At 40.5% G+C, this 13,880-nt stretch overlaps 1 protein-coding gene across 1 annotated transcript; it reads left to right on the forward strand.

The window, feature by feature from the left end:
• Positions 1 to 1,984: 1,984 nt before the first annotated feature.
• On the forward strand, positions 1,985 to 9,295 carry LOC124132019 (F-box only protein 39-like). Its single transcript, XM_046495594.2, has 4 exons — positions 1,985 to 3,136; positions 5,989 to 6,238; positions 7,447 to 7,608; positions 8,408 to 9,295. Exons 1-4 carry the CDS (start codon positions 2,339 to 2,341, stop codon positions 8,551 to 8,553), a joined length of 1,356 nt encoding a protein of 451 aa, XP_046351550.1. The 5' UTR covers positions 1,985 to 2,338; the 3' UTR covers positions 8,554 to 9,295.
• The last annotated feature ends 4,585 nt before the right edge of the window (positions 9,296 to 13,880 follow it).

Below are 13,880 nucleotides of genomic sequence, written 5' to 3' on the forward strand. Positions count from 1 at the left end.
ATTTAATATTGTTTTCATTAAGTTAGGTGAAATCGTGTGTGAAGAGATACAGCAACCACGGTCAGATTACCGCTTTTGACGCATTGAAACGAACTTTAGTTGCTAAAGAATGGATAGATATATTAAAAATGCCATACTTTGACTCGTTAAAAGTCATATTTGTGGCAATTTGGCTAATATATGTCAACATAACATTTTCGCAATCGCAATACCTGTCGCGCGGGGAGTCCCTACGGTGACTGGTCAAATTGTTCCATACGTAAAATATCCTGCAACAGCAATCGCCAGTACCAAATTGCTACGCTTGTGGTTTTTATAATTCTAAATACATATATAGTAAAAGCTGCAACTAAGGTAACACGATATTGGAATATATTATTCCTGATAAACAAATAACACGATATTGTAATATATTATTCCTGATAAAACAAATAATTTCAGATATAATTTTTTCGACTGCATAAATTTTTTTTGAAGTTGTATCACTGGTGAAGTACATGAATTATTTTCTGGTGTTTGAACTTGTTTTTAAGGAAAGTTAGAGAAAGTTCCACTGTAAAGCTTAACAGCTTCAGTAGTCTTGTTATTATAAAATAATGTCTGTTCCAAAATCACGAAAGGTTCAATCTTGACATGCTTTAAGTCTTGTTTTTGTATCATAGCGTATCGAGATACGTATCGTATCATGACCAGAATATCGAGATGCGTATCGTATCGTGGCCTTCCTGTATCGTTGCAGCCCTAATTGTTTAAGTAAGGAGTAGGTAGGTATATTTAACAATGAATTTTGTCCTGCGTATTGTTCCTGATACAGGTAGATTACATGACACAATTGTAGTACATATAGTACATGTAGGTGAAGGATTAACAGTTACAACAATTATGTTGAAATGTGCTTTTCATGCGTGATATTCCAAATCAATAACGTGGAAATAGTTGAGTAAGGGAATGGAGAAAGCTGTCATAATGGGTCCAAGTTGAAACAGCATTTTTGATATTTTAGCCATACACATTAGAATCTCGAATGGTTGAATTGATAATCAAATATAGTAATAGTAATTACACATAAATATGACAAATAATTCCATTAGTTTAATTGATCTACGATCATTATCTGCTCAAACTTTTCCTTTTGTAGAATGAGATGAAATGGTAGATTTTGCTTGAAATAAACGTATGTTTTAATATTTACATGTATATATCAAGTGTCATTAAAATTCTAAAGTCGCATTTATGAAAAAATAATATGTTTTTATCACCGATGAAAGAGCAAGGACCTTGAAGTCTATATGGGCGTAAGCGGGCTTTCATCAAGATATAAAATCCAAACTGTCATAATCTTTAAAACAGTCTGCGCATGATCACGACCACTTTCGTCAATTTTCAAAGGTTTTTTTTATCGGTAAATTAAACTCACGGACAATTCTCAGTGAATGTATACTTTGACATAAATGTAGTGTTTATCATCGTGAGGATCTGACTCTACGGTGATATGCATTGTTTGAGATCTAGATTTCAACAAGCTAGGGCGCTTGCTAGACTTAACTGGCCGCATTCGGGTGTTTCAGTGTTGGGACAGTTAACATGAAATACATAGCAAACTTAGAATTCGGGCACTTTCATCGATGGCCAGGCAGTGCATATGCCGTTTGGATTTTCTGATTTAACATACTGTTTGAGTGACAGACAATCAACTCATGTAGAACTCTACAACTGTGTGTGTAGAAATAAAAACGTTTTTATACCATGTATACGTTTTTCAAACCGCGACGTCATCACAGTGTGGCACTGAGCGGTATGCAAAGCCAGTTGACGGCCTAGTTTAGAAAGCGATATCCCCGTGTTGACGTAAATAATTATCATAGTATTTCCATGGTCAATATACGAATGCAAAAACTTGATGCCCGGTCCCTGCTTTCGTTTTTTTTTCCTGCCGTATTTTTTATAGCTGTAACGATTGTCTTTGCGAGAAATAAAGAATATGATTTTGTTCTGTCCTTTGTCCGGTTGTACCTGACCCCGCTTTATTGTACTATGCAAATGTGTACAATCTACACTGACATATCACAGAAAGCAACTCTCTGTTGCCGTGTATAAGATCTGCAGGGCGGATCATGCGGGAGCAATGTTGATCAAAAGTGCGAAAGGGACGTTTCTATAACAACAGGGGGACAACTGTCCGGAGCCGCATATGGTTTTCCAACATTATGAAACTCAGAATGTTGCTAAGCAAATCAACAATCAACGGGTTGGTTTCCATCCATGCGACCGATATTGTGACGTCATAATGTCATGACGTCATAGAAAGAACGTATGACGTAACGGCATTGTGGACTTCATGTTGTGGGGACTGCCGATGGATCTGCAATGGCTTAGGAACGTCAAAAGGTGGATTACATCGTCACTGTGGGGCACAATGGAATCCTCGACCTGGGTTTATCTCCCGGACACGGCGTTGATAGAAATATATTGTCACTTACATGACCAGGACAGGGCGAATATGGCGCTTGTGTGCCGCAGCTGGCTCCGTGCATTTCATGCACCGTGTTTATGGAGGCATCGCAGCGTGGAGCTTGGGGGATACCGCGCGGTTATCAGTGGAGTAAGGGCATGCAGCTTTGCCGACCAGCATGGGAAATACTTACGGCATTTGATCCTTTACTGTAACCATCCGTCTAACCATACGTCCAAAGTCGTACAGAAGAATATCGACAGTTTTCTACAGAAAATTCAAGATTGTCGCCTCGTATCGTTTGATTTGGAAAGGTTGGAACTTGACCGATTTTGGAAATTTGATCATCTTCGAGAAAAGGTAGTAGAGAGTCTCTGCCGATTTTTCCGATCGCAACGTCACATAGAAGAGTTTGACATGAGCTCCGCGCAGTGTTCTTTGACGAATGGTTGCAAGTTGCTGGAGAGCCTGGGTAATTCTTCCGGTCATGTTTTGAAAACTCTTGGAATTGAAGATTTCTTCCACACGCGGCTAGCTATATATCAGGTGAAGCGGTTCAAACACACTATGGGCACCTTCACGGCGCTTCAGGACCTGTCCATCAACTACAGCTGTCTCTCCGAGGACATTTTGCACATTCTTAACAAAAATCTGGCGGGAAAACTCACGCGCATTCTCATAAAGGTAAGTCGACGAGCGAAGGTAAGTTTGCCGGCTTGTAGCAGCCGTTGAGCGCTCAAGATATTTTTTCAGAAGCAATGAGGGTACACTTGCACCGGATACCAACTCACACGAAATCATTCTCTTTGAGTATGTGTTTTTTCTTTGGGTATTCGATTTTTGGTATACATTAGACCGGACACCTATCCGCCATGTTTGTTTGACGCTATTGATAAAGCCGCACGCGACAGCATCACTGTTTGGAAAATAGACCGAATAGCTTAAAATAAGCAGAAAAAATTATCCCGCTTGCATTTGCATGGTTTGATATTATAAAACCTTGAAACTGAATATCAAAGCGGTGCATAAACGTCGAAAATTGGACATCGACATCGAAAAAGTACTCGAAAATAGAAGTTCCATTTAGGCGTGCGACGACCTCATCGGTGACATTCGTCGGAGTCACATTTCAGCGAACAGGTTGTATTTTGTATCTATTTTGGTAATTAAACATTTAATTACGAAAGCATTTATTTCTAGTCGCATAAGGTTACAACACCTATATATCTTTTTGCATCATTACATTGTACATAATATTTGAGAACATATTAATTAAATGCTTTCGTAATTAAATGTAATTAAACATTACATTTAATTACGAAAGCATTTAATTCTAGTCGCATAAGGTTAGAACACCTATATATCTTTTTGCATCATTACATTGTACATAATATTTGAGAACATAAGAGTGAGTGAGTATGGTTTTACGCCGCTTTAAGCAATATTCCCGCAATATCACGGCGTGGCACACCAGAATGGGCTTCACACATTGTACCCATGTCGGGATTCGAACCTTGGTCTACCAGGCTACCCCACCGCTTCAGAACATATGAAATTATTTACACACCGTAAGCTAGTACGTTATATCGTGTACGCAGTGAATATATCATAAGGGGGCGAATCTTTGACTCACTATGACAGTCAGCGGATCCTGGCTCGAAACAACAAATCGAGGCTCCTTTGACCACGTGATCAGTCAATGAATAGGAATAAAGTCCTTTTCCGGAGAACCTTTAGGATACTACCACAAGTTCTCGTGCAGACGATCTCAACAAAGGTCACATGACTCAAAGACAAGCAACCAGTTTTATTGAGAATCCGTCGGACGCGGACTCGTGATTATTATTATTATTATTATCGTGACAGCTAACCGATTGACTTACGTCCACACTGTTAAACTATGTGCCCAGTACGCCGTTCACATGCACCTGTTTACATATGAGTGTATATTTGCATACGTGTGTAAATATACAAACGTGAGTGAATGTGAAGGCGTTTACTCATGTGTGTATATTTACACCAAACATGCATTAAGTCTTGACCAGACAATCCAGTGTTTGACATCATGAGCATCGATCCACGCAAGTGGGATACGATGACATGCATCAACCAAATCACCGAGCCTTACCACCTGATCCCGTTAGTCGCCTCTTACGGCAAGCATGGTTTGCTGAATATCATCCTAACCGGGATCTCCACGGGTCAACTTTTGAATCATTACTGAGAAAGTGTAGTGAGTGAAGATGCTTGGGTTCAAATTCACGAGTTTCCTGTAGCCAAAATTTGACATGAAACTACTTCATCCTGCTCACTCGACGTTTTGTAAGAAAATTAAATACAACTGAAAACGTGAAAACAATCACATAAACATTACTCTGACAGGAGCGTCTGTTAGCAGGCTTCGTGTCTTCGGTTCCCATGTTGAACATGCATTAGAAGGGGTACAAGCCCTTTGACCCAGCTCACAGCTCGCACATCCTCGTATCCTTGTCATTCTAAAATCTAATTTTCTTATTGCAAAAGAAATCACAAGGTAGATAGATAGTGTTCAGGCCGGCGACGTTTAGATTCTGTGCAATGTCAATAAATATATACCTAATAAAATGTATTCGTTTCCATAAACTACCAAATTAAAAAAATAAAATATGCACATTAGTTTCCATTTATTATCCATGTTTAAACTTGAATCAAGTTGATACTGAAAAAGAAAATATATATTGAAAAAATATACATATGGAAAACTATCAATATCGCTGGGCTTATTCAATGACATTATGTGGAGAGATGATAGATCACTTATAGAGGAGCTTATGCACACACAACGGCATGTAAAAATGTATAATTTCCCCATTGACACATAATTTGTTATATACTATTGTCTGTTTTAAAAAGGGTGTCACGTACATTGTAGAAACACACGGTAATGCATGGAGTGTTCACATACACGTCTCCCTTTACTGACAATGATTTTGTTATTCAAGAGGTCTTCATATAAAACAAGATAAGCCTCCCACGCGAAAACTGTCACCAAGTGAAACTGCGCGTCATTTTACGCAGCAATAACTTTCAGCAAAAACATAAATATTATATTTACGCCGATCCTCCATTCAGTGTTTTGATTCAATTATTATTCACCTAAGTAAATGTCCCGTGCCACTCGATATTCAAGGTTCATACAGGTTTGAAAAGGCCGTGAATTTAAGGTCCCACTTGAAAAGCCTCAAGTTTAAGTGTCAAGCTTAAAAGACCTTGAAAATCACAAAAAATAGCTTGAAAGCCTTTAACTTGTACAAAATGACATCTACTTATTAATTAATGCCAGACTTTATTTATCACTTTAATTGGTTGTAAAAATAAAACTTATTTGAAAATTTGTGATGTTCATACTGCTTTTTAGTATGTTTTTAATTGACAGACTAAGGGTAATAACCTATTGAAAAGTCTTGAAAATGACAGTTGAAAGCCTTATTAAGCCTTGAAAAGCCTTGAAAAGGCGTTGAATGTTAGTGTTCCACGTCTGTGTTCTTCTTTTACAGGTTTACAAGCCAGACCCACATTTCCATCGAATTTCTGGAAGGACGTGGAAACTGTTGAAGACCTCGTGCCCAGATTTGACAGTCGAAGTCTGGTTCGAGAGTATCGGAATGTCCTCTGAAGTCATCCCTATCCTCGTACCCGAAATGCCCTTGCAGGACATGCACATGTGGAGCGGTTATGATGATGACACTGACTGGAATCTGTCGGAAACCCTCAACTACCTCGGAGTTCACCACAAGAAGACGCTTCGTAAGTCTGTAAAAACATCTGAGACTGACTAGGCTCCTGTCTACCTATACGAGTAGACGGGCAGGCGGTGGTCGATTTCTCGTAGGTTTCGATTGGACGACAGTAAACTCAAACTTTCATTGGTCCCCGATTTGGAATGAAAACAAATAGCTAGGGGACAATATGAAGTGTGTTTGTGAAGTGCAATTGGTGTCAACGACATTGTACACTAACAGGGCAATTTGTCATATTTTGTATCGCCAAAAACAAACTTTCCAGTTGTAGACATTGTTTATGGCTGCACAAAACCAGCTGTGGAAGCAGTTGACACCCGTGAGTCCGAAATAAGACCAGTTACACACTGCTTGCATAGGAGTGACGAGCAACGTTTATATTTGTGTTTTAATATTTAAGTTTAACTGTATTATGATTCCGACTTGTCGATATTATTTGTTATCTGGAATCAAATTTTAGAGAATGCTACAAAAATATGTTTTTATAATCATTTCAGCCCGCCGTGTAAATTCAATTGTTTCTTTATACACCTTGCTATGATAAAGGTTCTCCATGTAGCCCTGGGTTAGAATATGTCCCCAGGACCCTCTTGCAGGTTCCGTGTAGCCAAGGGTTAGATATGTCCCCAGCACTCTCTTGCAGGTTCCCGTATAGCCCTGGGTTAGAATATGTCCCCAGCACCCACTTGCAGGTTCCGGGTAGCCCTGGGTTAGAATATGTCCCCAGGACCGTCTTGCAGGTTCCGTGTAGCCCCGGGTTAGAATATGTCCCCAGAACCATCTTGCAGGTTCCGTGTAGCCCTGGGTTAGAATATGTCCCCAGCAACCTCTTGCAGGTTCACTCTTGCCTTTCACTGTTTCCAGAGAGTCTTTCCCTGTTTACGGACAGCCATTAACTGTTTAATGAGAGCCTTTACTGTTTACAGGGAGCCTTTCACTGCTTACTGAGAGCCTTTCGTTGTTAATGAGAGCATTTCATTGTTTAATGAGAGCCTTTCACTGTTTACAGAGAGTCTTTCACTGTTACAGAGAGCCTTTCACTGTTTACAGAGAGCCTTTAACTGTTTAATGAGAGCCTTTCACTGTTTACAGAGAATCTTTCCCTGTTTAATGAGAGCCTTTCACTGTTTACAGGGAGCCTTTCACTGTTTACTGAGAGCCTTTCGTTTAATGAGAGCGTTTCATTGTTTAATGAGAGCCTTTCACTGTTTACAGAGAGCCTTTCACTGGAACTTGACAACAACCAGGAGTATGTGGATGACATCCTCGTGCGCATGCTGTCGCGATGCACGTGCCTACACGAACTCACCATCAACGCAGTGCTGCACGTGTTTACGATCGAGGCCATTTGTGAGATGATACAGGAGAATAAGATCTGTAAGTCGTTCGTTCGTTCGCGGGTGATTGGGTGAGTGAGTCGTAATGCCATTGAACAGGAATTAAGCTTCACAGTGGTTCGTTTGCCCTTATAAGCGCCGCAAGCAGCAATATTGCTCGGAGACTAGATATATTTTTAGCTGCAGATGAATAAAACAAGAAGCCTTTCAAAAACGCCTTGTTTTTCCAACTGTCTAAAGCATTATGTTTTATTTCAAGCAGTTTCTGTGACAATTTATTTTTTATTTAATCCCATCAACACCCCCTCCCTAGAATATCGCATCAAATGGTTGCTCTCTTAGAGACGCTATTGTGTGGGTGTAGTTCGTGTTTTGCTTTACAACATTACCCAATTCATGCCACAATCAACGCCTTGCTAGGCTGGTATGTTATCCCCAAAAATAACGAAACTAACTTGTATCCTAAAGTCTTATGTTCGAGTCCAAGAGTGTTCTGATTATGTTTCTCGATTTGTCGGCACCATACCCGTGTTCGTGGTAAACCTCCACGCCTAGCATCACTTTGGACTTTCCCCCCACACCAACCTAACACGCCGTGGTATAACTGAAATCCTGTCAAAGGCGACCTTAAACACTAATTACAAAGCTGACATGGGACGAATGAACAGTAATTCTGTAAAAAGTGGCATTAAAACATTATGCGTAACCACTCGTGTCATTTCGGGACAAACCGAAGGGTTACGGAAAAGGACGACTGGTGACGAAGGACGTTTTGAGGATAGACAAAGATGGCAGAGTTTACATATCGTATGAACCAATCAAATTATGTTTTACTTCAGTTCTCCAAGTTCTGCACGTGACGGTGTGCGGCTTGACAGACACGGAATGGGCGGAGCTTAGCTATCTGAGGGAGAAGTTCACACCCATGTTGAAGGAGAGGCACGTGGACTTCAAGCTCCAGTCGGATCTTATGATTGACAGCTAATCAAACATCTCAGGGTGTGTTTGGCTGAACTGTGATATTTACTTTTGAAGTGACTTTTTCTTCATGTTTATATAAAATACATATATTAAATTCATATATATTTATATATTTTATTTTATTGAATAAGGATTTTGCAGTTTAATAGTACACTTCATGTTAATATTTATATACAATTCCCGAGAGGCGTTGACTTCTAGCGATGATTGGTGTATGGTTGTCGTATGGTTGTGTGTCGTTTGTTTTTTTGTTGAAAGTGCGTGAATTAACGCGATCTTGGGATAAGTCAGAGCAATGCAATGTCTTTCAATTTTCCCCCTCCAAGTTTATACATATTCACAAACGCTTTTATAGCGACAGTTGCGTTGGCGTTTTTTTTTTGGGGGGGGGCATATATGTGAGTCAGATATATGTGGGAGGAAAAACCACTGTGATGCAGGTCTCAGATGTCTGATACCCACATGGCGATATGGCGGGGGTGGGGGTTTGAGTGAGTGGGAGGAGGGGGTTATGCTAGGCTTTTGGTTTTGAAGCCTACATATCCTGGTTCCTGTGTATCAGCCTGTGGGCGAGTCAATGTCTCACCTGGGCCCGATAATGCCTGTTACTTGTCAGTCAATATTTGACACTGTTCGTACTGGTTCCAACTTTGGGTGACTGTAACGATATGAGGTCAAATACACAAAGGTATTTTTGATATTTATACATTAAACTATCTACACCAATAAATGTATTTTTCATGGAACTATTGTTCTCGTATATTTTGTTCACATACACATAGCCATAGTCGTTCAAGTTGGAGTCTAGAGTATATACCACACCACACCACACCACAGAGCATCACCTGGGCATCCATCCTTCCGTCTTGTGTGTCTTATCTTGTACTAGACCGGGCTAATGTCGATTATATAGTGCAAGCCCATTGAGATACCATGAGGCTACTAAAAGTAAATCTTTTGGCGTCTTTTGTATGACGCGGCTAGGGAACCCCGATCTCCAGCTCTCCAGACAGACGCGCTGTCCACTAGACTACGGAGGCGGTCTTATCTGTAAGAGAAAACGAAATTCAAGTTGATAGGCATATTCATCTGAAGCCGAATTCGACATTCAAGTCGATACTATCAGTCATCCAACACGACCCGCGATTTTGATTGACGTTTCCTGTAACCCACATGACAGCTGTGGCCGAGCTCTAGCGGAAATACCTGGAGCCAAATACAAACTAAGAGAACTTGATATGTATGGTCATGGTAGCTTGAATACTTAATCAACTGAATTCAACAAACGATAATTTGTTTGTTGTTTCAAGCTGCACTCAGCAATATTCCAGCTATATGACGCCGGTCTGTAAATAATCGACAATCCAGTAATTGACGTCATGAGCATCGATTCATCCAATTGGGATACGATGACATGCATCAACCAAGTCAGTGAGCCTGACCACCCGATCCCGTAAGTCGCCTCTTACGACAAGCATTTTTACGGCAAGCATGGGTTAATTGCTGAAGTGCTATTCTACCCCCAACAAACGATAAAGTAATGCACATATCGTCCAAACAGTGAAACTACGTTTGTTCGAACGTCACGAACTGGTCATGTGATGCAGCTATAGAGTCGACATTCTGATTGTTTCGAACGACGAGTGTCTCGATATATACTCATCGACAAAAGAAACGCGAATACCATAAATGTTGGTTTATATATGACTCTATATATACTACTCATATTCAAGAGATATTAGATTGGTTTGATGTACAAACGAACATACTGGTATGTTGTATGAACCGATGCTCATGAACGCATCACATGTGACGTCATAGCTCGAGATAGACCATTTGTCTCGTGCATGATTAGTGTGTAAAGTTTGGAAATCACGTGCAGCATATCGTGATAACAATAAAGACACCTTGGTAACACTTGACTGATAGTTAGTGTTGTCATTACGTGGTATACACTGGAAACATCTCTTCTTAACGTTCATACATAATGATCACTATATGTTTCTATGATTCGCGTTTCTTTTGACGGTGAGCATATTTTCGATCGACTTTATTTCAGCAATTCGAGTTAATGAGAATAATCTCTGCATTTCATTTTTAATGATATCAACGTGTTTCAACGTGTTTCTATTGCTAAACAAACTTATTTGTTTAAACAAACAGTATCAGGGTAGGAGGGTTTGTTCGTGGGTCAGTTGAAGGCTACGTGTAGACCAGGATAGCCACGGCAACGATTTAGGGGGAAACAACATTCCAACTTTCAGTTTTCTCGCCAGCGCCTTTTAAATTAGCCCGGTAAACGCCAGAAGCCAATTAGCACCAGCGACCCAACAAACTGGGCTTCGGTCCTGCGAGAGGCCAACTGGAAAACATCGTTGACATTGTCTTTATCCCCTTAATCCTAGCATTTGAGTGGATGATGCTTACTATAACCTTCTTTCTTGCAAATACATCTGCGTCAGTTATAAGTTATATTTATTGTGTATTTTTTAACCGAATCAATAGTAGGTTGGTAGAAAATGTGTATACAGCTGATTGCTATTTCCGGTTTAGTTTACGTTGGTTGGTTTGTTGTTTAACGCCGCACTCAGCAATATCCCATTGTCTTTATCCCCTTAATCCTAGCATTTGAGTGGATGATGCTTACTATAACCTTCTTTCTTGCAAATACATCTGCGTCAGTTATAAGTTATATTTATTGTGTATTTTTTAACCGAATCAATAGTAGGTTGGTAGAAAATGTGTATACAGCTGATTGCTATTTCCGGTTTAGTTTACGTTGGTTGGTTTGTTGTTTAACGCCGCACTCAGCAATATCCCAGCTATATAACGGCGCTTTATTTCTGCATATAAAACAATGCTTAGCAGAACAGAAAATACAATTTAAGTAGTAAGTAATCATGTGATAATTAGTGGTAATTTATCTGAATTTCACATATCTATTGATCAAGTTTGGCATCACATGTTCGTTTACCTAGTTTTTTATTGTATGATGTTGATAGATATCTCCACCCTTTCAAATCGAACATGCATTAATCAACAACACAACGCATGTCAGGTTCGCTGCAGCCTTTTATTGTATACCATTGTCATGATATTCGGCTTCTCATTCTTCGATCCTCCGGTAGGTGTCGCTTCGCACAGCGAGAATTGCGCCGATCACAAGTCTGACCAGTCGAAATTATAGTCCATAATAAGCAAATTTTGAATCCGCGAAGAAAATACTTATCCATATTTCAAGACTTTCAAACATTGAGCGTATCCCTTTAAGCTCCATACTTGAACGCACGCCTCTGTTCTGTGGACATTGATTCTTCCCTTGTACGCGGAACGCCAACTGCCACCAACATGCGGTGTTCACAATGACATTTCTAAGGTTTATTTAGCAGTATCCGTATCAATAAGTATCAAGCCACGTTAAATATGATTACGGACAGCCCTATACAAACCCATACTTGTCGTGAAAGGAGACTAACGGGATTGGGTGGTCAGGCTCGCTGACTTGGCTGATGCATGTCATCGTATTCCAATTGCGTAGGTCGATGCTCATGATGTCAATAACTAGATTGTCTGGTCCAGACTCGATTATTTTCAGAGCGACGTCATATAGCTGTAATATTCCTGAGTGTGACATAAACAACAAACAAACAAACAAACAAACGTTGTTATCACGCAATGTTATCACTTGGGTTTTCTTGCGTTATGAGGGGGGCACAGGTGGCCCAGTTGTCGTAGGCGCCGCGATTCGCTGTGCAGAGTTGTGTGCCTTGGCTACGCCAGAAACCTTTGATTGTGGGTTCGAATCCCGGTTCGCCCCGATTATGTTTCTAGGTTTGTCAGCACCATACCCGTGCTCGTGGGTTTCAACGAAGTGGTAAACGTCTGAGACCTGCATCACTTCGGGCTTTCCTCCCACATTTAGCTGACACGCCGCGATATAACTGGAATATTGTTAAAAGCGGCGTTAAACCCAACTTACTCACTTACTCTTGCGCCATGACTGCTATGCCCCAAGGTCCTTACAATACATCTCACTTCTCGACGTGGCCAAACAATCACCACCATATCGACAGTTGAAACATTGACGCCACCCAGTCACAAAGACTCAACAGAATGCCCGCCTTTCAGTTTTACACTATGGGCTGTGCAACAGATTGTGCACAACTAACTGAATATATACAGGGGCGGTGGGGTCAACTTGTGGTCAAATGAGTGAGTATGATTTTACGCCGCTTTTAGCAATATTCCAGCAATATCACGGCGGGGGACACCAGAAATGGACTTCACACATTGTACTCATGTCGGGAATCGCACCCGGGTCTTCGGCGAACGCTTTAACCGCTAGGCTACCTGACCGCCTCACCTAGTGGTTAAAGCGTTTGCTCTTCACGCCGAAGACTCGAGTTCGAGTCCTCACATTGGTACAATGTGTGAAGCCCATTTCTGGTGTCCCCTGACGGAATATTGCTGAAAGCGGCGTAACACCATACTAACTCACTCACTGAATGTATGAATTCCCATTTGGACGGATCAAGCGTTCCATCGATATCGGAATAAAGCATGACGTTTGTTAGTGTATTTGAAATATTCAATAATAAATGTCAATATATGTTTCATGTCCCGGGTATCCCCGTGTGTTAATATTGTTTTTAAAAGTCAATGCTGGCCTTGAGACCATGGGGAACTATAGGGTAACAGATGACACACCCACATAGAGACAGACACGTGGAGATATTCCTCAGCAACTTAGATTCAGAGGTGTATATGAATATAGACTTGGGGTTGTGCTGTTTTTGTTATAAAAAAGAAGAAGCGAGAAATCATTTCAGAATCAAAAGAAACCTCCGATTACATAATGGGCATGTGTTCATGAATCACAGCAAATAGTGACAGCATCCTGGTGATTGTCAGCCTCTTGGTGCCACGGGTCCATATATGGTCCCTTACTTTTCACACCCTCTTAGTGCCACGGGACCATATATGGTCCCGTGAAAATGTCCTTTTTCAACTGTGAATTGAGATGAAGTAAGACGAGTTCTATGGATAAACAACTTCTTTATTACAATTAGTGCGACGTTTCGGTGTAGATCCTAACACCTTTATCAAGCAAGTGAGTGATTTGATAGTATCAGCAAAGATCCACATTATGTCATGTGGGAGAGCGGTGTACAAAGTCGAAAAGAAATCAAATGCTTTGACAGAGCTGAACCTGCTCCTTTTGTGAGATTGTAAAAGGTCAAGCAAATTCTTGGAGCTTTTGTGCTATTAATATAAAGTCCATTATCAGCTACAGTAAAGTACGGTTATAACGAACTCAAAGGGACTACTAAT

This window comes from Haliotis rufescens, unplaced genomic scaffold, assembly GCF_023055435.1.
Source record: "Haliotis rufescens isolate VD_foot unplaced genomic scaffold, xgHalRufe1.0.p SCAF_15, whole genome shotgun sequence".
Taxonomy (NCBI): domain Eukaryota; kingdom Metazoa; phylum Mollusca; class Gastropoda; order Lepetellida; family Haliotidae; genus Haliotis; species Haliotis rufescens.

Excerpts from the sequence above, each read along its gene's own strand:
- LOC124132019 (XM_046495594.2), top strand. The coding sequence starts at position 2,339 with ATGTTGTGGGGACTGCCGATGGATCTGCAATGGCTTAGGAACGTCAAA. Across the intron at positions 3,137-5,988 it reads TCACGCGCATTCTCATAAAG|GTTTACAAGCCAGACCCACA; the intron begins GTAAGTCGACGA and ends CTTCTTTTACAG. Across the intron at positions 7,609-8,407 it reads GATACAGGAGAATAAGATCT|TTCTCCAAGTTCTGCACGTG; the intron begins GTAAGTCGTTCG and ends GTTTTACTTCAG.